The sequence below is a fragment of the Rhinolophus ferrumequinum genome, assembly GCF_004115265.2.
Source record: "Rhinolophus ferrumequinum isolate MPI-CBG mRhiFer1 chromosome 15 unlocalized genomic scaffold, mRhiFer1_v1.p scaffold_54_arrow_ctg1_1, whole genome shotgun sequence".
Taxonomy (NCBI): domain Eukaryota; kingdom Metazoa; phylum Chordata; class Mammalia; order Chiroptera; family Rhinolophidae; genus Rhinolophus; species Rhinolophus ferrumequinum.
Window position 1 is genome coordinate 3,473,394 of NW_022680357.1, and position 26,405 is coordinate 3,499,798.

The 26,405-nt window shown below is 48.4% G+C and overlaps 2 protein-coding genes across 16 annotated transcripts in view; both read left to right on the top strand.

Moving 5' to 3' along the window:
- Positions 1-512: 512 nt before the first annotated feature.
- JPT2 (Jupiter microtubule associated homolog 2) lies at positions 513-17,867 on the top strand. Of its 2 annotated transcripts, none has more exons than XM_033101700.1 (5): positions 513-630; positions 5,735-5,883; positions 10,831-10,973; positions 14,208-14,256; positions 15,252-17,867. In XM_033101700.1, the coding sequence occupies exons 1-5, from the start codon at positions 587-589 to the stop codon at positions 15,437-15,439; spliced, it is 573 nt and encodes a 190-aa protein (XP_032957591.1). In that variant the 5' UTR covers positions 513-586; the 3' UTR covers positions 15,440-17,867. The 2 variants fall into 2 exon arrangements, with proteins under 2 accessions (XP_032957591.1, XP_032957592.1); XM_033101701.1 differs by having other exon boundaries at positions 520-635; positions 15,252-15,439.
- A 3,486-nt stretch (positions 17,868-21,353) lies between these two features.
- MAPK8IP3 (mitogen-activated protein kinase 8 interacting protein 3) overlaps positions 21,354-26,405 on the top strand; it is a 44,975-nt gene continuing 39,923 nt past the window's right edge. For all 14 annotated transcript variants that reach the window (XM_033101332.1, XM_033101334.1, XM_033101338.1 and 11 more), the window contains exon 1: positions 21,354-21,799. In XM_033101332.1, the coding sequence (XP_032957223.1) occupies positions 21,482-21,799 (318 nt within the window). In that variant the 5' untranslated portion in view covers positions 21,354-21,481. The remainder of the gene's footprint in view (positions 21,800-26,405) is intronic.

The following is a 26,405-nucleotide window of genomic DNA, read 5'->3' on the forward strand; positions in this document are numbered from 1 at the left end:
AACTAGCGCACGTGCCACTGACTGGTTTGCAAACTCCACACATCTCCTCCCACTGTGCTTAAGAATAAGCAGCGGGTCAGTGGCCTTCAGGCATCGGGTGTCGCCTGAAGAAAGTCTAGACTTTGCCCTACCCATTTCCCGCGCGTGTTCGGGTTCCCGGGGCGCATGTCCGGCACCCGTACCACCCCCCCCCCCACCCCCCGGCTGTTGGTCCGGTCGTGCCCGCTCAGGCCCAGGAGGCGACTCCGCCAGGGAGAGGGGCTGGAGGCCGGGCCGGGCCACGGCCAACCTATGTCCTATTACACCAGCCCACCCCAGGGGCAGCCTGCCCGCTGCCGCCTCGCTGCCCAACGCTGGCGCCCGTCGCCGGCCGCGGCGCTGCTTCCACCAATCGGCGGCGAGCGCGGCGCGGGCCTCTCCAAGCCACGGGGGCGGGGCGAGGGCGGGGCCTGGCGTCGCGATAGCCTGCGGCGGCGTGATTGGCGTCGGCACTATCCAATAAGCACGGGCGAGCGGGCCTCGGGCTGCGCAAGGCTGGGCGGGAACCGCGGCGCGGCAGGCAAGGAGACGCCGAGAAGCGGGCGACATGTTCCGGGGTCCGGAGAGCGAGGGCAGCCGGGCGAGCTCCAGGTGAGGTGCGAGCGCTGGGGCGGGCGGGGAGGCCGGCGGGTGACCTCACAGAGCCTCGGCCTCCGCGTCCGTGTCGGAAAGATGGACGCACACCCGGGATGTGCCCTCCAGGGTCTCGGCGGAGGGCCCGAGGGCGCCTCCCGCGTTTCTCGGCGCGCCGGAAAGACGCCGGCCGAGTGGTCTGCTGCTTCGGGGCGGCCAGTGCCGGGAGTCCCGGCGAGACGGTGTACGCGGGCACGCGGGGAGTGCGGGGCAGCCTCCTGGAGTCGGGGCTCGTGCCTGGCGCCCGCGTGGACGGGCTTCGGGGCAAGGTCACCAGTCTGGAGCCCTCCCCAAATCCCGCAGCCCTGTAGCCAGTCGGTGCCGTCCCCTCATTCGACAGCCGGGGGGCCAGGCAGAGCTCGCCCCTAATTCCGCAGCCCGGGGGCCAGGTGGTCCCCTCTCCTAATCCTGCAGCCCCGGGATGTAGGTGATGCCTCCCCCCTTTGCCGATGGGGAACCAGGCCGGACTGCAAATGCTATTATAGAAGCAGAGCTCCCATTTCAGGTCTCCAGCTGGGCTGCAACACTCAGGAACACACCACAGCACGCTTTCTTTCTTTTGCGCTTCAACGTGTTCTGTGTGTTTTGGAACTCAGATAAATTAGTGTTACCAGAGCTGGCGAGTTCTGTCAAGCCAGTGAGGAGCCAGCTTGCACTGTGGAATTTCAGGCGTTCAGTTACCCGAGAGTTTTCCTTATTCTGAGTTCTCCTGTGGCCCAGCCTCAGAGTGGAAGAGAACGTGTTCTAGTTGTCACGACTGCTGAGATACATACTAAATACGAACTAAAAGAATTGCTTTGACTTGCTCAAAACCCGTGTAAATTCAGGGGAGTTAGGTCATTATTCCTTAATGAAATAATTAGGCATTAATCCATGCAACAGTGACTCCTAATCACTCGAGTCTAGATCTATACTGATAGGAGGCCTAGAAGTTTCCCTGGGATTGCTCAGGATGAGTCAAGTTTCTGGTGCCTAGTAACCTCCGCACACCCACACTGCCTGGGCAAGGCCCTTTTCCTTGTACTTTCTCAGTTGTGTCCATGAAGTATGTTCACTCTGTTTACACTGCCTGGCACTGGATGCCCAGGAAATGTTGGTTGAATTAATGAATAAGCCCCAGAGTAACACTTGTTCTACTTGGAGCTGCAGATGTTAGCTGCAGAGCTGATGCTGTAACTTAACAGTGCACACTTCTTTGGGAGATTCATTTTTGGACAGGATATGATGAAAAGGAGTAAACTCTTCCCTTTCCCTTCCCGTTGAAGAAGGAAAAGCAGTCTTCTTAATTGGATGATTAAGTGTAATTGGAAGCTTTGCATTTGGCTGCCATCTTGAAGGACTTAATTAGCTAGATTTGTACCCTTTATTTGACTATTCAGAGAGGGAGCCAAGTGATGGCTGTATAATCACCCAGCCAGGTTTTCTTCTCTTCGACCTAGGTCTTTGCTTTTTGTGGTGAGGGATCATTTTGTGTTAAAGGGATTTTGAACTATAAAAGCATTTTGCTTTAGCCATCATTAAGGTCTTTCCTTTAAGCTGTAAGGTGCTGCACTGCTTCTCTCTGAACCTGACCAGTCCCCAGAAGCTTTTCTGACACAGGAACAAGCTCTTGAGGGGCTGGGGGAGATCCCCCTCTAGGTCTTGTTTTCTCTGTCCCTGCCATAGCGCCTGAGCTGTGTATGTGGCTTTTCTTGTCACATGCTCCTTAGTTGCTCTTGTGTATTTTGAGTATCTTTGTTGAACTATATCGTAGGGGTAATACAAAAGGAAAAAATAATTGGGAAGCAGCCCCGCATTGTGGTTCCATCCCCAAAATGTCGAGCTCACTGTATTCCCAACTTCCGCCCCATAACTGGTGTCATAGTGATAACTGATCGAGAGCCTAGTGAAGCCACATTGAGCCATTGTTGTGGGTACTGTTTTTATTGAAATGTCTGTTTAACTCTTGGTCCCGTTTATTGGAGACCCTGTTGGGGCAGCCTGTGCAATTCGCATGGCTGCCACGTGGCTGTGAACCCCTCTTGTCATCACAAAGGCAGTGATGGAGATGGTCCCGGTCCCTTCCCAGCAAGCTTGCACAGTAATCTCTGCTGCAGCGTTCTTGGGCTCCACTTGCCTTTTCTTCCCTTGTTTTCAAAGTAAAATAAAATTCAGGAAAGTGCACAGAATAATAGCATAAATACTGTATTTCCACCACCCCCACTTCACATTTCGTCACTTCAAATAGCTGTCGCTTCCCTCCTGTGCCTCCAAGGTGCTCTTTTCTCAGAGACAGCAGGCCCCGTTGGGGCCTCATCTCCTCCAAGAATTTGTCTTTGGAGTTTCAGTAATTCTCAGCGCCTCTCACATAATTCACGGAACACTGAAAACCATCTCTGCAGAGCTCTAGCTTTCCTGGTAAACCTGAGGCTTCTCTAGGCCAAGGACTTGTTCTCATCTGTCTTTCTGTCCACCGGGTCTGGTGCAGGCAGGCTTGCCAGCGATAGGTGCTCAGGGAACCGGTGAGTTGAACTGAATGAGGAACGGGCGAGAGGCTGGAGACCTGGGATATCCAGGAATGGAGAACGTTGCGAGTCAGGAGATCCCTGAGAGCTTTGAATCTGAGATGGGTTTACTTTGAATCGGATCTGACCATTTGTGGGAACTTGAGGGTTTGAAAGAAGAGCCTTGTTTCTAATAAGTCAGTAAAATGGGAATTTTAACTCGTGCCTGCATGAGACTTGTTGTTAAATTCAGTTCAGTTCTGAAAATTGCAAAACTCCATCCCTTCTTTTCAAAGAGATGACTGTGGAGACCCAAGCGTGTTGGACCCGCTGTAGCTAGCCAAGAAAAATATGGAGACTGTCATTGTGACCAGGGCTCTGTGACTTATAAGTGGGTACAGGACTCAGATGGCTTCCCCATGTCCACCAAGAAAATGCATGACGTGTGGTCCTTTTAAGCCCTTTCCAATTTAAGTCTGGTTATTGGTTAAAAAAATGTTTTTCTCCAACTGAAGTCATTTTGTTTTCCTTCATCAAATCCTTAAGGAAATGCTACCTGCTGAACGGGAGTCCATCTTCCCCATCTTCCCGGGCCGACAGGGGCTCTGGGCACCATTTGCGAGCCTGCCAGTTGCACACTTGGCTCCTGTGTTGTTGCGTGGCTGGCCCGTGGGTCTCTGCCCACGCTGGGGCCGGCACGTTGTCGGCCCTCTGTAAAGCAGATGAGCGCTTTCTGCAGGCCCGCTGTACAGCCAAGGAATCTGAGAACTCTGTTCACTTTCAGTTACAACGAACGATCAGCTCCTGTCCTAGCCGTTTTCAAGCAACAACATTTTAAATATCCTGTTCTGTTGGTGAACTAAATCGGGGGCAGTGTTTATATAGCTTTCCAGGGAGGCCTAACCTCGATTCGGAGCTTTCATGTGGTGTCGAGCTCTGCAATGGCATCTATTTCTAAATGTCTGCAGTCACAGACAGTCCTGTTGCTTAGGACTAGTAAAGAGCCTGGGCCACTCACCCATTTAAAACTCTATTTCAGCAGGTCCCTCTCTCCTTTAAGATGCATTTTCAAAATCTTCCTAGGTGTTCTGAAAAGACGGTGTGAATTCAGTGTGTTAAACTGCTTTGCTCAAGTCGACCGAAACTCGGGGGGTATCAGGGCCGAGCTTTGTGAAAATTTTATTAATTCTTCAGTTATTTCAATAAAAAGTGACTCAAGGTCCTGATCTTCCTCTTCTGAAATGTCCACTTTAACACCTCCAGGTTATGCATGACAGTTTCCCAAAGATGGACACTTCAGGTCGATACTGCTGTTGGTGGCTGAGCAGTGGCAGTGCCACTGTTCTCCAGGGGCGTTTCATTAAAACGAAACCTCGAAGGCCAGTGTGTTTCAGAGGTGACACTCGGTGCATATACGTGATCTGAAACGAGCAGTGGTGCTGGAGGGTGTGTTCTCTGACCCCTGACATTGAACCTGTCCCTGGTTGTACCAGACGTAAGGACTAGAGATGATTATCCTGATGTCGCTTCCCAGGACTCACCTGGATTAGTGTTGGTGACTCCGCGTGGTCTACGCGGACACTTTCCAGTAGAAATGTGAGCCATATACGGAATTTTAAGTTTTCTATTATGGTAGCCACATTTTAAAACATAAAAAGAATCAGGACAATTAATTTGAATAGATACAGTTCAACCTAATATATACAAAAGACTGTTTCAACATGTGATCGATATAAAAGACAAGATTAAAGAGAGACTTTGCTTCTCCGTCCTTACAATCTGGTGTGTACTCTACACTTAACAGCAAATCCGCGTCCTATTCCCACAGCCAAGCGCTCTCTAGCCGCAGTGGCTGCCCTTCTGAAGGCCCAGCTCGGGGGGTCAGGCTTGATCTGGATAAATGGTGTGCTGTCCCCCCTTGTTGTTTTTTTTCTGGAGGGTTTTACGAGTGGCATTAGGGCATAATGCGTTTCTATTAGAGCTGATGGTCCGGCTAGGTCTTATTTTCGGGGAGACACGGTAGTCTGAGCTCTAGATCCAGACTGCCTGAGCTTGTGATCTGTCTTGTGATTTCTCTCCATTACAGATTCATCATCTGTGACAAGAATGCCTGCCTTAGAGAATTGTTGTGTAAGGTCCTTGGAACAATAGCTGACATACAGTAAGCACTTAGTAAATGTCAGCTCCAGTATTAAGTACCACTGAATGTGTTTATGGTGTTAGACCCTACTGTATACTGATGAAAATTTGAATTAAACTCTACCAAATGTGGCTCCATTTGCTTGTTCTAAGGAAACTTGAATTTACTTAGAAGAGGTCCCAGGAATAATTGCAAGAGCATTCACGTTTCCGGAGGGTTTTGGGCATATGCAGGACTTACAAAGAAAACCTTTAAGGGAGACTTCAGGGCAGTAAGGAAGTTTGCCATATGGTTGTCTGTAAACTAGTCGTGCCCGTAGGAAATCATTGCAGTGTGTAATTTTTCCGTAGACGTTACGAAAGTACATGTGCCCTGTCTGGTTACGGACAGTGAGGTCCAGGTCAGCCATCCGTCACGCGTGCCTGCTCTGTGCTTGCAGGGCCATGCAGCCCCCAGGAGGAGCATCGAGCGATCTTTTCGGAAGTCCAGAAGAAAGCGTGCCTTCAAACAGGCCCAACAGGATGGCATCGAATATTTTTGGACCAACTGAAGAACCTCAGAACATGCCTAAGAGATCCAACCCTCCAGGTACCAGGCCTTTGTGACTCACTCATCCTTTGGCCTCTACCTGTTCTTTTCTATGCTGCTCTCTCGATAAAAATTCTTTTTCTTTATATTGATCCTTTCCCGTCTTTTCGGGTACAGGTGGTCCCTTGCCATCAGAGTTCCAGAATGGGAGGAAGGTTTTTTCCTGCCTTTTACTTTCTGTCTGGAAGGTGGCTCGATCCTTCGGAATTCTTCCTCATCTAGCAACAGCTCCCGGCTGGGGGCAGGCACTGAGGGGGCCAGGACAATTGCGGGGGCGTTCTGGCTGCTGCCCGGGGTCTCTCCCACCTGCCCCGTGGTCTCCTTGAGGTTCCTGAAATTGCACGCAGATTGTGCATTCCAACACTTTTCTTAGGAAGGGTATTTTTAATCAGATTGTTGGTGGGATTGAAACTCTAAAAAAAGGGGGACTTTGTCAGCGCACGTCTGTACCATTCTTCCCCACATTCTGGCGATTCTTCTACAACAGTGTTTCTCTCGGTTGAGGGATCACACAGTGCTGGCGGCCATCCCTACAGAAGCTCTCCCCTGTCTGTACACATGACGGAAGGCAAGGTTGGTTCCATCCTTACAGATTGCAGAGGCCAGACGAGGGAGTCCGTATTTCAGACAGAGAATAAAATCGAGCAGAGCCCGAGCCAGAGCTGTTCGCCACCCACCTCCGTTCTGGGTACCACGTACTTCTGGACCGGACCTAGAGGACCCGGAGCAGTCGATTCAAAAGCTAGTGTTCCGTGTGGTTGGTTGGTTGTTGGGGTGGGGTGGAGGGTTAATGTTTTGGATATTACGTTCATAGGAGTATTAAGTTATGAGTACACACACAGGTGGTTTTACTGAGGGAGTAACCCGTATCCAGTGTATGGGTGTCGGGCCAGGCGTGGTCAGCCCTGCACATCCTTTGTACCGATGGCAGCAGAACGATGGGTCACATGGCAGATAGAATCAAATCTGAGGCACCTGAAGGTGGATGAGCCAGCTCCCTTTTCCTTGGCTCAGCAGAATGCGTGTCTGGAGCACTTCCTGGGGTGTTGGATTCCCTAGAAAGTGTGGCACCTTTCTAGGTGGGGGCGTTACTGCTTTGCCACTCCTTCAGAATGTCACGATCCCCCAGCTCTCGTGCCCAGTGGGCAGCCTGGGCCGCTCTTGACCAGAGAATGAGAAAGCCTCTGTTTTGTGTGCGGTCCCCAGGTCACCCAACGTGATTCTCTGTGTTGAGTTCCTGCTTCTTGTGGTCCTGTTGTTTGGGCTTTGTTTTTCTGTCCTGCCAAGTGCGCTTTAAAATTATCTGTGATAAATTCTCAAGGGACGCCCGATAGGGGAAACTGCCAGCTGTGCCCATTACCCGAGACCTGAGCTCCTGCCCTCGTTTCGTTCGTCAGTCTTACAGACTTAGCCCCCACAGCCCTCCAACAAGAGGGAGTCATTGAGAAACGTGTGCGGGGCGGACTGTGTGCCTTACCGCGTGACTCACTGAAAATTTACCAAGGATTGTCATACCCAGTGTTTCATTTACTCTTCATTCGTGTGCTTTGCTCCTCGCCTAGTTTAGGTCTTCCACAAGTTGTTTTTCCCGTTCTAACAATGAGGAGGATTGATACGTGTGGATTGTTTAATACTTGCCAGGGACTGTGCTAAATGCTTTGCGTATATTCATTTGGTTCTCTCTACACCCCTGGGAGGTAGGTGGTGTTCCCACTTTTAGAGGAGGAATCTGAATCTCGGGGAGGTCCCAAGCACTGGCTTGCCTGAGCCCCACAGCTTACGGGTGGCAGAACTAGCCTTTGGCCTGGCTTTTCCTGACCCCAGAGCTCCACACTTACCTCCTGGGATAAAATTCTCAACATGGACTTGCCGGATCAATTTAAAGGGCTGCTAGATACTTCCGACTAGTCTGCTATGGGGGGCCCAGTGCTCGTCGTGATGTTTGTGATGCTGCTCCCCACGCCACCAACACGCTTTGGTTCTTTAAAAAGTGTCTCTTGCATTTATTTGTGAGTGGCTCGAGCATCTTTTCCGTCTTCAAAGCTGAATTCCTCTTTCAGGTAAGATGTTGAGTAATAGACCCGCAGCGTGACTATATCTAAAGTTCAAAAACAACTTTGGTTTGGGGTTGGGCATATACACAGTAACACTGTACAAGAAATAACAGGTTCGTGGTTTCTGTTCAGGTATGTGGTGACCTGGGATGATGGGGAAGGAATACACAGGTTTCTGGGAGCATCTATACGGTGATAATTATGTGGATGTTTGCCTTCATTTATGATGGTTGTGTCTTAGGAACTTTTCCCTTGTTGCATTTCACAATTTAAAAAAAATGTTTGAAATGAGCAGTGCCTCTAGCCAAAACCTTCAAGTTGAGTTACTTTTATCTTCCATTTTTGAACAAGCCGAATGTGTATTTTTAAAAGAATTTTCTTAAGCATAACCAGAAGCAGTGCAATGAGGGGATGGCCTCCAGCAGTCGTTTTTCTCTACTTTGTGGTCTAGACATTTTTGCTAAGAACACACCGTTAATGGCAACAACCCAGCAGCATTACTGAGGCCTTGCCCACGTCGCGTGTGTTAGCCCACGTCGCGTGTGTTAGCCCACGTCACGTGTGGTAGCCCACGTCACGTGTGGTAGCCCACGTCACGTGTGTTAGCCCACGTCACGTGTGTTAGCCCACGTCACGTGTGGTAGCCCACGTCACGTGTGGTAGCCCACGTCACGTGTGGTAGCCCACGTCACGTGTGTTAGCCCACGTCACGTGTGTTAGCCCACGTCACGTGTGGTAGCCCACGTCACGTGTGGTAGCCCACGTCACGTGTGGTAGCCCACGTCACGTGTGGTAGCCCACGTCACGTGTGGTAGCCCACGTCACGTGTGTTAGCCCACGTCACGTGTGGTAGCCCACGTCACGTGTGGTAGCCCACGTCACGTGTGGTAGCCCACGTCACGTGTGGTAGCCCACGTCACGTGTGTTAGCCCACGTCGCGTGTGGTAACCCACGTCGCGTGTGGTAGCCCACGTCGCGTGTGGTAACCCACGTCGCGTGTGGTAACCCACGTCGCGTGTGGTAACCCACGTCGCGTGTGGTAGCCCACGTCACGTGTGGTAACCCACGTATCTCCCCAGTGACCCAAGGAAGGTTCTGTTATTGCCTTGTTAGAGTTGAGAAAATGGAGACAAAAGAAGGTTGCGGTCCCTCAGCCAGGCTCGCACAACAAATGACTGACCAGGGACTCCAGCCAGCAGTCTGGCCACAGGACACCTGCCCTTAACACCGTGCTGTGTTAGTTCTCCGGCCCAAAAGGTTTTCAACTTGGGGTCTGTGGCTCCCGGGGAGGTCCATGGCCGAGGTTCAGGTTTGTAGTCACCCTGGCAGGACATGAACGCACGTGCGCATTTTCCTTCAGAGCGTTCCCATGTCCTCTCTGTTCTCCTACCCTGAAAAGACAGGGAACCTCAACCCAGTCACTGCTTCCCGTGTTCTGTGCTTTTATGTGTCCCCTTGAAGCCTGGCGTCCCGCTGCTTTAGCCTGCACTCTGGCAGCGGGAGTCTGAGGGCTCTCGAGTACCAGCCCCCAGTGGGGCCTCCTCACCCGGAGCTCGTCATCCATGGGCTTAAGGTGCTCGTGACTTCTGTCAAAGCGGTGGGTTACCACAGCCAAGAAGGGACTGTTTAAAATTTCATTTCTTGAAAACAGAAAATACAAAACTCTATAAAAAGAGCACGTTAAGCAGCCTTAAGCCCCTGCACCCATCCGTCCCATTTCCTGCACACACACGGCCTCTGTAGATAACCACTTTTTTGTTGGGGGGCGGGGAGTGGAGTAAGTGCTTTATTTGGATACGAGCCAAAAAGAATACCTCCTCCTTTTACATTAAGACCTTGTATGCTGTATAGATTGTTTTGCACGTTTTTTCACCAAGCGTTATGTCCAGTACATAGGAAATATAACCAACATTTATTGAGCCTCTACACCCCAGGCATTGTTCTAAGCATTTGACATACGGGCTACAGTAAGTCATTGCATCCTCTCACAGCGCTGTGAACGAGGTCCTTTTATTATCCCCGTTCTACATAGGGAGAATTGGGGGCACCGAACGCCGGGTAAGTGATGTACGGTTGTATAGCTAGTGAGTGGAGTGCATCTTCTTTCCTCCCGTAAGATTATAAATTATTGCTACACCGGGGCCATGATTGTATTGGCCCCACCTCCACTTAGCCTAGCGCTTTGGAAAGGAGCTGAGTGAAGAGGTAACCCGTTGGTATTGTATGGCAGCCATCCTTCTGCTTCATGCAGGCATTTACTTTTCACGTCCAGGCCTAAGTCATCGGCTTATAAGAAAGTTACATTATAGACACATATTTTCATTATGGCTTATCAAATCACTTATAGTTGGCAGCAGAGACGTTAAATGTCTGTGATTCACTGACATATCTAGTTGTCACTGGAAGTTCCAGCCAGAATGAGGTCAGAGAATGACTAATAAATGAATGTTATTTTCCAGATTACAGGTTTGACTGTAATGGGGCATGTTATTAAATTCATTTCTGTCTGAGCTAAACATTTTGCAGTTGTTTGCTTTTAATCTGCTAAGGAACTTTTCATGGTTTAGTGAAGAAGATTCTTCAACTGGAAAGCATGAAAATTTCAGGGTTAAGGCAATGCTAGAGGGGAAAATGCTATTCTGTGCCATTTCACCATCTTGCCTCTACAGGCCAGCCCCGTTCAGCTCAGTTCTAGAAATGAAGGCCCAGCAGGCCCTTGGTGAAGGGACTGAGTTTGGTACAGAGCTTTAGGGACCCTCATCATCCCCCCCTTACTGGCCAAACTCAGAACTGGACTGGGTGTACTACGAGAGGAGTCTCTGACGTAAGGAGCGTGGAGGCAGGAGCAAGGGGATGTTACTGGTTGCTCACTGTTCTCTGATTGTCTCTACAGGAGGCAAAGGAAGTGGTATCTTTGACGAATCAACGCCTGTGCACACTCGACAGCGTCTGAACCCACCTGGTGGGAAGACCAGTGACATTTTTGGGTCCCCAGTGAGTGCCACTTTGCCCGTGGCACACCCAAACAAACCTAAGGTATGGACTACACCCAGATAGCAGACATGAAAGTAAGAAAAGCGAACACGGAGCCCAGTTCTCTTTCCAAAGGAGCTGAGGCCGTTGTGACATGTTATTAGGAAAAGACAAGAAGGGTGACGTTGGCTTTCCTGGGTGCAGTCATTAGTCCTCGCACTTCGAAGCTCCCCTGAGTCATCAGAGAAATAGATTCCAAACTCATGATGACTGAGCCCTGGGGGAAGCTGGTCCTGCTGTGTCGGTAGCAGCGACTGCCCACTGCAGATAGGCTGCTCCTCTTCTCTGCACGTCACTGAGGGGTGGAGAGAATAGATACAAAGTTGAACGAACGATGGAGGAGTTCACATTTCATAAAAATGGCACTATGTTTAGTGGTCATAAATACCACTGCATTGGACTAAAATTCACCAAATATTTAGAATTCACGGGCTCCTGATACTTTAAAAAAACCTATCCTGTCACCTTTGAAGAACGCCAGGGGACCAACTCATGAAGAAAACTGCTCAAAGACAGAATCAAGCATTCAGCCAGCATTTCCTGCATGAACTGTATCTCAGGATTATAGTTATTGAGGGAAAGTTGCCTTTTATAAAACTACAGCCTATAAGTGAAGAAGGAATAACAGAATTCAAATTTCACCATTTTCGCAAACTTAGAATGAAATTGTGGGTCTAGGCAGTGGTCATCAGTGGCTGCTAGCATCACAAAACGAGAGAGAACCAGAAACTAGGGGTCTCGTGCTGGAAGGCCATCGTGGACCAGCTTTGAATTCTTGTGAAAAAACCAGGCCCGAATCAGACCAAACCTCATATTAGTCGACACTACAGGGATTCAATCAGCGTGATCCAAAATATAGGAAATTACATAGCAGTCAGGAGAGGGTGGTCCTAATGATTACAAAGCAGACTTCACGCAAACCCTATCAGTGTCCCAACAGTGCTTTTGTTGCAAAAATGGAAAGACCCATCTTAAAATTCGTATGGACTCTTAAGGGACCCCTTAGCCACACAGTCTTAAAGAACAAAGTCGGAGGCTCACTCTTCCCAATTTCAGAACTTACTCCAATGATCAGAACAGCGTGACACTGGCATAAAGATAGACATACCAGTGGAATTGAATTGATCACCAAGAAATAAACTCTGGCATCTCTGGTTAACTAATATGTTGACAAAGTGCCAAGATCATTCAGTGGGGAAAAGAACAGTCTCTTCAACAAGTGGTGAAACATTGGATATGCACATGGAAAAAAACGAAGGCGGACCCTGGCCTTATAACATACAGAAATTAACTCAAAATGGATCAAAGGCCCAAATTTAAGAGCTAAAACTGTAAAATTTTTAGAAGAAAATATAGGGACAAATCTTCATGATCTTAGATTTAGCAGTGGTTTCTTAAATATGACACCAAAAACACAGGCAACAAATTTTTAAATAAATAAATTGGACTTTATTAAAATTAAAAACTTTGTGCATGAAAAGACACTATCGATGCAACATTATTTACAGTGGCCAAAATGTAGAAGCAACCTAAGTGTCAATCGATAGATGAATGGCTAAAGAAGTACTATATATAATGCAATATTCCTCAGCCATAAAAAAAAATGAAATCTTGTCATCTGCAGCAACACGGATGGACCAAGAGGGTATTATGCTAAGTGAAATAAGTCAGACAGAGAAAGACAAATACCTTATGATTTCACTTATATGTGGAATCTGAAAAACAAAATAAATGAATAAAACAGAAACAAACTCATAGAGAACAAATTAATGATTGTCAGATGGGAGGGATTAAGTAAGACGTACAAATTACCAGTTATAAAAATAATCACCGGGATGTAAAGTACAGCATAGGAAATAGAGTCAATAATATTGTAATAACTATGTCTGGTGTCAGATGGGTACTAGACTTATCAGGGGATCACTTCATAAGGTATATAAATGTCTAATCACTATACTGTACACCTGAAACTAATATAATGTACATCAACTGTAATTGAAAAATAAATTTTTTAAAAGACACTATCAAGAGAATAAAAAGACAATTCATAGAATATTTGCAAGTCAGATATCTGATAAAGGTTTACTATCCAGGCTATATAAGGAATTCCTACAGGGAGAAGATCCAAGATAGCGGAATAGCTAAGTTATAATGAAAAAAATAATAATGCTATTTATGTAGCAATAAATAAATTAAAAAGTAGAAAATTAAAAAAAGAATTCCTACAACCAAACAACAAAAAGACAACCTGATTCAATGGGCAAATGATTTGAATAGACATTTCTTCAAAGAAGATACACAAAAGTTCAATCAACACCTAAAAAGATGCCCAACATCCTTAGTCATTAAGGAAAGGCACATGAAAATCACAGTGAGGTTCCACTTCACACCCACTAGGATGGCTATTAACAAACAACAGAAAATAACAAAGGGTGGTGAGGCTCTGGAGAGATTGAAACCCTTATACACTGCTGTCCGAAATGTAAAATGGTGCAGCCACTGTGGAAAATAGTTTGGTGGTTTCTGAAAAAGTTGAACATAGAATTTACCATATGGTCCAGCTATTCCACTCTTAGGTATATGCCCCCAAAATTTGAAAACAGGAACTCAAACAGATACTTGTTCATCTATTTTAATAGCATTATTCACGGTAACCAAAAGGTGGAAATAACCCAAGTGTCCACCAACAGATGTATAGATAAACAGAATGTATTATACACATATAAGGGGCTATTATTCAGCCATAAAAAGGAATGACGTTTCTGATACATGTAGAACATGGATGAGCCTTGTAAATATTACCTGCTTTCCTAAAATTTGACGAGGTGGTAGACCTTTAAGGAATTGTTCATTTTTGCAGTTGTGAAAGTGTTGTTATGGTTAGTTTTTAAAAGGACATTTTTAAGAGCCATATCTTGAAATATTTATGGGTGAATGAAATATCTGGGATTTGCTTTCAAATGATTCCCCAAGGGGGCGGAGGGACTAAGGTTGGGAGAGCTGTGGCTGAGGCCAGGATGGCATGAGCCGAGGCCACTGCATGACTAGCTGTACAGCGGGTTACCTGGGGGTTTGTGGTGCTGTTCTCTCCACTTTATGGTTTAAATTGTCCATAAAAAGATTTGTGGAAGTTAAAAATGAACCCAAAGTCACCCATGTCTTGGTTTGCACCGTCCATCTAAATGAGGGTAAAAAGTTTCTGAATCCCATATTGACCTGGGGTTTTCCATGTTGCAGGACCACGTGCTCTTGTGTGAAGGAGAAGACCCCAAATCGGACCTTAAAGGTGAGCTGCTGTCTCCTGTCCCTTCCCCCCACTGCTCTCCCTTTGGAAGAGTTGCTTGGTGTGCCCCAGAGGACGAGAGTGACTGTTCTGTGCCCCTTCCAGGCCAGCTGACAAAAAACAAGCAAGGTCGCGTTTATTGCCAAGAGGATTTAGTGTTTGAGGAAGGCCAGGGAAATGGGCTCAGTTATTTCTGATGGAAGCTTTCCAACTGCTCACCACTGGCTTTTCTTCACTTCTTGTCGTTGCTAAGAGCCAGGTGTCCTCTTCTAGAAGCTGAGCTTGTGTAGAGAAGGGCGGGGATCCAGACATATAATAATCCATTATTATATACTGGCGACTGAGGCTAGTGCTGGCAAAACGAATGCAGAAGAGAAGGGTATATGGGGAGCAGGACAGGAAGGGGGAGAAAGGAAGAGTGTGAGGCTTGCTCGTGGTGGGGAGAATTATTGCTTCCATCATCCATCACTCGGGGCGTGAGCCGCCCCCATGGTGGGGCTGGACGTGACTGAGCCCCACGGGTTTTCCACACTGACGGTCGGCACTGATATCTGCCATAGCCCTCAGTTCATGACCAAGATACAGGGGAATTCATTCGCTCAGAAAGTCCAGAGTAATAGTGTCAGACCCCACCTCACCAGTTAAGGCAGGTTCCCTCTCTTTTTCATGCTCACTTTGAGAAAGTTTGCTTTTTGTCCTTGAGGTGAAAGAAAGGGAAATGGGGTTCAACAAACAAGATAAAGCAGTAGTGAACTTACTGAGGAATTTATCCAGGACTGTTCATAGTACTAAGCCCCCACTTTATATCCAGTCCAAGCACAGCCTCTGCCAACCTGTGAGTCTTGGTACGGATGGAAGCCTGCTCTCTGTTCCTCTCCTCCCTTTCTAATATGCGTTTCTTGCCAGCTGGTTTATGTCACAGACCTTTCATGTGTACAGTTTGCCCGCCCAGGTAATGGGGAACCTCTAACGGGATGCTTTGCGACTTTGTCCCGCAGCCACAGTGAGCACCGTGCCCAGAGAAGAGCCGGGTGAGAAAGGCGGCCTGAGGGAAGCGGAGCACGCGCAGGAGCCCCAGCCCACGCCCGGGGCTGACAGCCATGAGCCCAGGTTGGGTCCACGGCCTCGATCTCACAACAAAGTCCTGAACCCCCCTGGAGGCAAATCCAGCATCTCCTTCTACTAGAGAAGCTGTTGCCTCCCCTGTAGCCACACAAGAAACTTGAGAGATAGGATTTCAAATACTAGAGTTTCTTTTAGCCCAAAGGAACACGGGGGGGTGGGGACAGGGTCTGTCGTGTGTCTGAAGCCCCTGCTCAGGCTCAGTGCCACCATGGGAGCCGCAGAGGACCTCGCCTTCCAGACTGCTGGGAGACACATCTTTGGGGATAAAATGTGACTCCCTGATGAGTGCTCATTTGTAATTCTGGATGTGAGAGGAACTCTACGAAGGCCAGGTGGGGAGCTGGTGCAAGGCCATGGGGGGTCCTGATCAAGTGGGGGGATCTTCCACGTCCTTGTTGCACTGGCGATCCGCCAGCCAATTGGGTGTCTGGGAATCTTAACACAGTAGCCTAATTAAAAGCCTTGGAAATTAAGCCAGAAACAACCTGTACGTTAGGCATAAGCTGAATTACTAACGGGGTGTCTCTGGATCAATCCCCCCTCAGTTCCTAATGCTGTTTACCTGTCACAGATACCTCCCCGTTCCTGGGACTACCGCTGCTAAACCCCGAGGCCTTTTTTTCACTCAGCCCCAGTGTGTTCTGCAGTGTTTTCTCGAAACATCTTCATTGCTTTTCCTTGACAGCTGTCAACAAAACCCAAAAAGTTCTCAGTCTTATGCTTTATAGGGAGAGTTCATCCCCCGATCCTCTGATAGGAATCTGACTTTCACTCGCAGGGACTGGACTTGGTCTCTTCACAGACCGGTTTTGATTGTGAATGGTTCCTTTTTTCCTCTCGTCCTTTTTAAGTCTTGGCCTGTGCTGTTCAGCAATAATATGGACGGTTCCTTTATCTGCAAGGCCCAGGTACATCCAGGTAATAGGGTTATTTCAGTCCTTCATTTGTCTTACTTTGTTCCTGTTGACATTGGGGAAAAGATGCTTGAGAGCCTTGGGTTCGTAGGTGTGAATTCTTTAATAATACCTAAAGAGCTATTCTAAAACACCGGCTTTACAGAAGGGACTATTGACTTTGGTCTGTTTCTGACACCTTTCTAAAAAAAAGCCAGTCACTCATGTACACCAAAGAAGAAAAGTTTGCTGAGGCCGCCCTTTATAAAGCTTTGCAGAACCTCTGGACCACATTCACAGTTTCCAGGAGAGACTTAGAGACCTTAGGCCAGGAGAATAACTAGTTTGGCTGCAAAACCTCAACTGGCCAATTCCATATTTGCCCAAAAAAAAGATAATGGGTTGGCAAGAGTCGTGTTGCTTTAATCTGTCAGGCAGACGTTTCCCCCTTTCAGCCTCCTAAGGGCTAGTCTATTCACTCGTGTGGTGGTGGCTGTTAAAAGTGCCTACAGAGCTAATAATGCCAGGTGCTAGAACTGTCTTCGTCGTTATTAAAATTGAGAAAAGCAACAACTGTTCAGTTACATTCACAGTGGCCGGGCGACACACTTAAGTGCCTGCACGAGCCGCCTGCCAAGCCCCACTTCTTACAGCCCCACTTCTTGAGGGCATCCGCATGTGGCTTTGTCAACCAAAGAGTCTTCCCTCCTTTCAGTTGCCCTGCTGTCTTTGGAGCCAAGAAACACTCACTCCATGTGACTTTGTCAAGTACTTCCTGTCTCCATCCTTCAAATGGTCGTTTATAAGAATATTGTTTGGAATTCGGAGTATTTGTTCCCCCATTTCAAAATGTCATAAATGGCAGTGAGCTTTTAAGCGCAAACACACTAGTTTAACTTATAATGAAATGTTCCAATGGTGGAAATGAACTGCAATTTATAACTCTTATTTTTTAATACAAGAGAGTGATTTGTGGATTCCAAATTGGGTTGCCAGAAAGAATCCTGACACTGGTGCTGGCCCTTGGGGTTTCACCCCGACCCTCACTGTCGGCGGAATGAGAGACTCTAGTTGTGTCCACTGGCAGCGATTTCTGGGGTGGAGATGGGGGAATGCAGCGATGGGAAGAGAGGCCTGGTGGAGTGAGGGAAACGCGCTATAGGAAGAGCCTCTGGGCAGCAGTGACAATTCCCTGCCTTCTGTTTCTCCCCATCTTCCCCCCCTTTTCCTTCCTGGGGCTGCAGCAGTGCGTTTAGAGTGCCTGGGTGGTCTGGTCACCGTGAGAGGCAGAAGACAAGTTTGTGCTCACATGAGCCCCGGTAGGGGTGGTCACCTGTATTTGGAAGATTTGTTAACTTTTAGCATCCTGCTCCCAACCTCTAAGCCGCATTGAGAAATTACCAGTCTGTATTTTTATTAAGCCTGAAAAACTTTTTATGTGCATTTGGTGCCAACTTTTTTTCTAGGGCTGTATCAAAAACAACAAGAAAGCTGTACTCACCTCACAATGTAATTTTGATAGGAAGACTTTGTTACTTTTACAAGGTGGAATTGGGTATAACAGTTGAATAAAACTTAGCAATCAGGTACTCAGCATCTTTGCCTAGTGTGTGTGTACCTGCGCTTTCCTCAACATCTATTCTCCAGAGTGCCTGACCTCTGCTCCTTCATTGATGAAGGGGTTTGCCTTTTTTTTCTTCCCCCATTTAGCCAGAGGATGCCCAAATTAATCTCAAAGACTATAGACTTAGATTTTTTTCATTTGAAAACCAAAGACTTAGCTTTGAGTAGAATGAGCGGGAATATGCAAGTGTTCTTTACAGTTTCTATAAGTTAAAGATTTTTTTTCTCTTCCACCACTTTTTCCCTTAAAGAACTGAAAGTATTGAACTTGCCTCTGAGTTGGCTTTGAAATGCTCCAGTGACAAGCCTTGTAATAAATAGATGAGGTGCTGAGCTATTAGCATTTGCTTGTAGGTTCAAGCCCTGCAGAGAAAGCAGATTGAACATCTTTCCTTCTTACAGTTATTTTCCTATGCCCTACAAGCAAACATAATGTACATATGATGTGGGTTCAGGAGGCTGAAACCTCAGGCTTCCCACCTGGAGAGTTCCCCTATAAGAGGCTCCACTATTCTGCCTGCTGAATCGGGGCCGACTACCAGGACAGCACTTCAGAAAGAAACCCAACATGAGGTTCCCAACACAGTCTCCATTTGTTCATCTGAAAACATGTTTCGGGAGTGCAGAGCTTGTTCCAAGAACTGGATTAGGCTCTGGCAGCATTACATTACCTATTTGTAGCAGCCACTCCAGCTGCAGGTTAGCACTGAGGTAGTGTCACAAGCTGTTTGTCTCCAGAGGTGAGGCAATGGCTAAGTCTGAAAGGACTAAGGTAGTTCCATCTGTGTTGTGGTGGGGGTGGGGGTGAAGCACATCAGTGATTGCCACTTCAAGTCCTGTGCCTTGTTCAGAAATAACACTGGCTCTTTTGACAGGGCATAGCTTGTTCTATTATCTTTGGCAATCAAACCTTTAAGGGTGTGTATACCTCCTGTGTTACCCAGTTCATTTCTTCTGAACGCACTACGTTCTTAATCTTGAAGCATTCTTAGAGATTAAGAATGAAATATTCCTCTTTCATGTGTGACTAAAAAGTGCTATCTAAAATTAAACATTAGGAAGAAGTGAGGGACATTACAGGGACCTCAGTGACTTTAGCAGGGATTAGAGGCAGATGCTTAGAAATCAAAGTAGAACTTTTCAAACCTGTGTGCCCATCTTACATTTTAGAGTCTTGTAGTGAGAAAAACAAAGTTGTATTCCAAATTATCTTTACAAATCTAAAAGGAAGCCTATTAAGAAGTAAGTTCTAATTCAGTTAGTTTCAATTCTCGGGAGTGTTCTAGTTGCATTCTAAAGTAAGTATAAGGGCGAAATTCAGGGAATCAATAACGCAGTTAGACTTAGCTGGTTTGTAGTTTAACTCACTGCATAGCTTGCTATCTAGCCACCTGTAATTAGACTTAGTTTGCAGTTTGAGCTATCCCGATACTCATGTTTTCATTTCTCCCCTCACTGATTAACTGAAGAACTCTGTTCCCTTGCTGAAGACTACCCTACCTCGTAAATGAATATCCTAATCCGGGAAAGAGCAATTTCTTAATCCTCAGGCGCCCGGACGCTGGAATCCTATTTACAACTTCTTGCAGTTTTTACTGGTTACGCATTAAAGTGTCAGGCCTCAGTGGCCGAGTTCGAGTCCAGAGTCCGGAGATAACATCGTCTTCAAACAGACTAGGCCCCAGGAAGGATGTCAGCCCTAAAACCTACCAGACTCCCCCTTTCCTATATAGAAAAAGCTAACCTGAGGTTGGTATAGCTATCTACTCTAAGACTCTGGACTCTGTCGCGGCGACTCCCACTCCCGTGTTTCTTTCCTTCCAAGGCAGCTGTCATCTTTGGACACTGCCATGGGCATTCTCTCTGCACTAACTTTAATAAAAACTTCCTTTGTAGAGTCTGGGACTGCTTTCACCTTTTGCGAACGACCAGGGGTTAATTCCGTGCCACGACAGTAAGCATCAACAATTATCCAGCATATCATCTTAAAACTTCATTTTGATTTAACCAATCGCAAGGAACAAATCAGTCTAACCACGTTAGTAATAAAAACATAAAGTTGATGGCCAACTCAGTTGGCTTCTCATTGGGGTACTGGCAGCTGCCAGAGGTCAAATTGCTGAAAAAGGCCGAAGGCTGAAGTCTTTAAACATTCCTCAAAACATTCTCAAACTTTCTCTGTAACTTGCTCACCAGCAAGAAAACATTTCACCTGTTTGTCCTGGCTCATTTTGAGGATATTGAACAATTCTACATAACATTTATCACGTGCTTCCCGTTTGCAAGAGACGTTTCTAAGCCCCTTTCATGGATTAGTTTATAACATTCAGAGTAAGTTGGTAATGTTTTTAGGCTCAGTTTTACGGTTTGGAAATGGAAATTTAGGATCATTAATGTACTTAGTAGCTAGGATCAAAACCCAGGCAGTCTGAATCAGACTGAAACTTCACTTTACCTTTTAGTTAGCAAATTAGGGTGAGCAAATTAGGCTGTAAGGGGAAAACGTGTGTGCTAGCGTTTAGGGCAAGTTCACTGACTGGGTGCAATCAGAGTAGGATGAGAGGATCTTAGGATGAACTGACCTCGAAGCATTTTGTTAGGTGAAAGGCAGGGGTGAGAGCATTTCTGTTAGCGTGAAGCTGTCACTAATGGGCTTTTTTTTAAAAAAAATTAGAATTTCACACTACCAGTGTGGCCTCCAAGCTGAAAGTTGAAGTCTTGGGTTCATGCTTTCAGAAAATCAAATAGGACAAATAGAAATGTAACATACAACCGTTGAAATTTAAAACTCAGTGGATGAGGTAAACAGCTAACACACAGCTGAAGTGAAACTGGGAAATCGAGGGAAGTGACACAGAACGCAGGACATCGAAGCGGACTAAGTGAAAGCTTGTTCCTGGATTTTAGGATGAGACGGACAGCTTGCACGTGACAGGAACCCCTGGAGGGACAGTGAATCGTAGAGCCACTGTTTGAAGAGCTGGAGTGCTCCCTGTGTGGAGGGTGCACTACTGTGTAGTAAAACTGAAGGGAAATCAACCAGGTCAGCACCATCACCACCTCGAGGGGTGCACAGAAAGAATGTCCGTTTCTCAGTAAGGGAGGATGGGTGCACGGATGCTCGTTTAAGTCTTTAAACCGCACGCAACCGTCTATAGATGCTCTTGGGACAGATGCTAAGTCACTTTGAAAGTGAGCCGGCGTCTGGGAGCTGCAGGGGAACGCGATTAAGGCGACAGGCGCTAGCGGCTCGCAGCGCGGACAAGCCTGACCGGAAGTGCACCCTGCCCGGCTCGGCCGAGCTTCCGGCCCAGAGACCACCTTCCTCGTACGTCACGGCCCCTGCGACCCCTAGTGGCGCGGCGCTGCGAGGCCGCGGCGAGACCGGCGGGCACCACCCCCTCTGGCCGGCGGGCGGGACTTCCGGCCGCTGAGTGACGGGCGCAGCATCAGGACCAGCAGCAACGGCGGCGGCTGAGCCCTGAGGCGACAGCGGCTGCAGCGGAGGCCACGGGCCGCGGGCGACGGGCAGCCGGGGCGGACGCGCCGGCAGACAGCGAGCCGCGCTGGCGGCGGCGGTGGCCGCGATGATGGAGATCCAGATGGACGAGGGCGGCGGCGTGGTGGTGTATCAGGACGACTACTGCTCCGGCTCGGTGATGTCGGAGCGAGTGTCGGGCCTGGCCGGCTCCATCTACCGCGAGTTCGAGCGCCTCATCCACTGCTACGATGAGGAGGTGGTCAAGGAGCTCATGCCGCTCGTGGTCAACGTGCTGGAGAACCTGGACTCGGTGCTCAGCGAGAACCAGGAGCATGAGGTGGAGCTGGAGCTGCTGCGCGAGGACAACGAGCAGCTGCTCACCCAGTACGAGCGCGAGAAGGCGCTGCGCAAGCAGGCCGAGGAGGTGCGTGGGCCGGCCGCGCGGGGACCCGCGCGGGGACCCGCCCGGGGACCGCGGACTCCCCGCCCCGCGCCGCCCGGGCCCCCCCGCCCCGCCCTCGGCCCCGCCCGGGAACCCCGCCCCGCCCGGCCCCCAAATCCCCGGAGCCCGGCTCCCCTTTCCGTCCTCGCCTGGTGCTCCAGCCCGGGGCTCGGAGCCCGGAGCCCTGAACCCCCAGGCGCCACCCAGAGAACTGGCAGCCTAAAAAAGTCCCGAGCCTCTGGCCAGGCCTCGGTCTCCTCTCCGATACCCACCTCTCACTCCAGGCGCCAGTTCTTTTTGCGTTTGTGTATATTTTGCAAACCAGTTTCCTAGACCCCAATTACTCTCTCTGGTTACTGCATTTCTAAACCCTCCCCGAAAAGGGATTTCTGATCTTACGGTTCTGCAGCGGGAAGAGGGTCTGTTGTCAGGAGATCTCTTCCTTGTCCCCACTCCAAGGTTTTGAAGGTGTGTGACATGGGTCAACTTGATAATTGGCGTAAACACATAACGAAAGCCACAGTTAGTTCGGCTGCTCCGCTGGCACCAGGTGAAAGACTCCAGGTTTCTGGAGGTGATTTCTTTGCCCTGTAGTTCCCTCAGTTGGGAAGGGAGATTGTTAGCTCTCTGTGGAAAAGGTGAGAAATTCCAGTCTGGCTTCTGAGGAGCTGGAAGTCGAATTTTGAAATATTTGTGTTCTAGGATATCTCTATAACCTGGAAGTCACTTATTTGTGAATCCGTTAGAGGAACTGTGCATTGTAGGGAATACCACTTAAGTTCGTTGATCATCAGATACTTAGCGCTGACTAAATCTGTGCCAGACCCAAGGGGACTCAGGGGACGTGGGTTCCCATCCCTGCTTTGCCTCTGTGACCTTGCCCACGTCTTCTGCCCGCTCTGCATTTTGATTTCCCATCAGTTGAATGAGTCACTTGCTCTAGATTTTCTCTAAGCTCTGACATTCTGTTATTCCAGGCATTAGGTGATGCTCTTTGATTTATGAATAGGAAGTTTCTTATTAAATGAGCTAAATTCCTTTGCAGTTAGTTTGGCTGAATGCATTCTTGACTTCAGCACTGAAGTCCAAGATTGTTTCAGTATTTCGCCTTTTTCCTGAACCAGAGTGGTTTATGCCTTAAGCCCAGTTTAAAGCATGTTTATGAAGATTAACAAGGTCTTGTATTATTCCTACTTAGAGTGATTTGTTTTGCTTTTGGGTTTTATGTGTCTGTCAAGAAGCTGTTGTCTATTGATTGGGGTGCCAAGCTCCAACAAAACTGAATTAAAGCTCTCAAGGGGATGCAAGAGCTCGTAGGATTTTTGAGTTCAGTGTGGTCCTAGACATTTACTGGGGAAGGAACTGGCTCCGTGAATGTGGTGGGCGGCCTGGACCAAGGTCCCACGTGCCAGCAGAGCCAGGTAACGACCCAGTCTACCCTGACTTCTGGCCTCGGCTCTTCCTTCCGTGTCATGCTGCTGTGGAAGGTCAGAGAGCTGCACCCCCAGAGGACTGGAGGCTGGGGCTCCCCTCGCCCACCCATGGGGCTATGGCTGCCTGCCTAGTTGGGCAGTGCCCTCCACTTCTCTGACCACTTTCGGTAGCCATTTGATGCCTGGGGTTTCAAGTAGGTTTGTTTTCTTTCATCTGCACTTATGTGGTCTGTACACAGTGGATGAGAAGGAACTAGAAGGGAAAAACCAAGATGGACACTCTTGAGGCTAAGAATTGTAACCTTGTAGCTTAAGAATTAGCTCTGCATGGATGCGGTCTCTGCTCTGCTCTGTGCAGTTCAAGTGCAGCCACAAGCGAGTGTACGTCTGGCCTCCCACCTACACTCCCCTGGACTGAGCTGGGGGCAGGGGTGCCGGGGTGCGTGTGGTTTGGAGGAGACTTCCTCTGAGGCTGAGACCCACCGTCGCCTGAGCTATTAGGAGCAGCTCCACAGAGCTTCCATGAAGCAAACAAATGCTTGGCCAGCCAGCAACGAGGCTCTGATTAGATGTGATTAGATGTCCACCCGTGGAAAGACCTCAAGTGATGTTATAATTAAAGAAAAGGGCCACATCCTGTCACCATTTTGGCACGCTAGCTCGTTCATGAAACCCAGCAGACATGCATGTTTAGTTTTGTGGAAAGGACCAGTGTGCACTGAATTGAGATCACAGATATGTATCTGATAACACAGGAGCTGGCAGGCACGTCACAAGCTATAGGCATGTTCGTGTTGCAGAGTAGCTCCTGTGTCCCGGCCACTGTGCTCTGGAAGGCTTAGTCAGAGCTGGGTAACCTGAGCTGCCAGCAGCCTTGTGAGCAGACAGAACCTGCAGATTTTTTTTGAAAGGCTTGAGCAGAGCAAACAACCCTGTCCTCTACTTTTGCCCGTAAAAACCGCAGCAAGAGATTGCAAGTATGTTCTGATCCTGGGGTGGCTTCTATGTCCTGGGATGGCTCATTGCATAGGAGTGATGGTAGCTAGAGATACTGGGGTCCAGGGAGAGGGCCGAAGCCCTGGAGTCCCCAGATGCAGGCTTGAGTGCCACCAGCCCTGCCCTTGGGAGCTGCATGCTCAGCCAGCCGGTCTTCCCCTCTCTGGCTGCAGTGGCCGCCTCTGTAAAGCAAGTGGGTTGCCAGACAGGGCACGTCGCTTTCATCTCAAGTGCCAGGTCCCACTGCTGCCTGTTGTTTGTCTGGAGAATTGTGGAGTCAGGGAGGAGCACCTTAATGGATTTGTGGGGCAGCTTTCGTGGACAAGCACTGGGCGTCTCAGTCTCTGATGGTGCAGGTTCTGTCGGTAAGCGAGACCGGTGAGTCCTGCTCAAGCTTGCAGAGGTAATTGGACCTACAGCTGGCTTCTGTCATTTCTACAGAGGCCTTAGCAATGCTGAAAGCTTTTAAAATCCACCAAGTTCTTTCCCATTAGAAAAGAAGGTTGGAAATGGGCAGTTGAGTGAGCTAGCTGGAGAGCTAATAGATGCCCCTCGGTAGAGTTGCCCAGGGTAACCTGACGGGGGAAGTAAGCGGAGGGCTCCATGCGCTCTGTTTCCCTGGCCTGCAAAGAGCTCTCTTCCTTGCAGTGAGCAAGCACTTAACTTACGGAAGGAAAAATAAGGTTTGCGAGACAAGGTGTGACTTTAGTAGCCATCATTTGCCTTAAAATCTTCTTTGCCCTGAAGAAACTGCTAGCAACACCCCCCGTCCCCAACCCAACGCACTACAAGCAACTCCAGTGGATGTGTTGTTGAAGAGACATATATGTAGGTTATTTGCTGACACTGTGGCATTTGGTGCTGTGTCAGGAAAGCACATGACTGGAGGAAAGTTTGACCCCAAACTGTTGTTTTCTAGTTATATAAAAGTACTCCATTTCATAGAAGAGCATTTGGATAGGATCAAGCTGGAGGGGGAGAAAAGGCACAATCTTGCTCCATAAAGATGATCGTTTTGCCTTTTTTTCATAGGCAAATTAATACATTGCATCAGAAGTTTTTCTAGTAAGTTCCCCACTTCTTGGACAAGGTATGTGATGTGTTCTGCCACACTGTAATATGAAGAGCAGTTTTTAAAAACTGTTTTAGATAAAGCCATTGAGATTTGGTGGTGGAGCTGCCATCTTTCCTGCCTCCAAATATTGGTCCATTGTAGCTGTGCCTGACTCCAAAAATATAACAAAGTCTCCCCCCCAAAATGGAAAAAATAGGCGTAGGAGAGTAGAGAGGTGCTCCCCAGCCAGAGGCAACATGTGAGGAAGATACTGCTTTGGTCCGGAGGCCTGCAGCCCTGCAGCTCGGCCGGAACTACCAGGGCAGGAACCTTCTGGGGCCTGTGGTGGCAGATAGACAGCATACACATTCGTTCATCCAAATAGGATTTCTAAGTTAAATTTAATGTCTGTGGTTTTTATTTTTAGGTTGTTAAAAACTTTCTGTTTTTTATACAATGTATAGAAAGGTTGCAAAAATCCTGCTTCCCACCCGGATTCACCAGCGAGAGCGCTTTCCCACGTTACTCTTCCTCCACCCCTCCCTCTCGCTCTGCTGTGTATTCCTATTGTCGCCTGTATTCTGGATCTTTCCTCACTTTCTGCTTTTCACGACCTTGATGACTGTGACATCACGGGCCAGTTATTTTGTGGGAGGTCCCTCCGTGTGGCTTTCCCGCGACCTCACACCCAGATTCGGGACATACCTCTTGGCAGGAAGCCCCCAGAGGTGACGTCGAGTGCATCCCAGAGTCTCTTAAATCCTTACTGTGTGCTTGATGAATGGGGACACACAAGAGTGAGACAGGGTTCCTTTTCTCGAGCTCCCATGTATTATGAGAGTAAGAGATTGACCCATCAGTGTGTGAAAAGATAGCTGCAGCCGACAAAACCGGGAGCGCTGTCTCGAGGTAAGTTTCCAGGTGCTAAAAGTCAGGGCCCTTTGGGGTGACCGGTCAGCTCAGTTGGTGGGAGTGTGGTGCTAGTAATACCAACGTTGCCGGTTCGATCCCCGCAGGGGCCACTGTGAACTGCACCCAAAAAAGTCAGGGCCCTGGGGTTGCCCTCATCACCTCCCATGTCAGTCGCTCACTAAGTTCTGGCCAT

Coding starts and splice junctions, on each gene's coding strand:
- JPT2 (XM_033101700.1), top strand. CDS start 587: ATGTTCCGGGGTCCGGAGAGCGAGGGCAGCCGGGCGAGCTCCAG. Junction 631..5,734: donor GGCAGCCGGGCGAGCTCCAG/GTGAGGTGCGAG, acceptor CTGTGCTTGCAG/GGCCATGCAGCCCCCAGGAG. Junction 5,884..10,830: donor TAAGAGATCCAACCCTCCAG/GTACCAGGCCTT, acceptor TTGTCTCTACAG/GAGGCAAAGGAAGTGGTATC.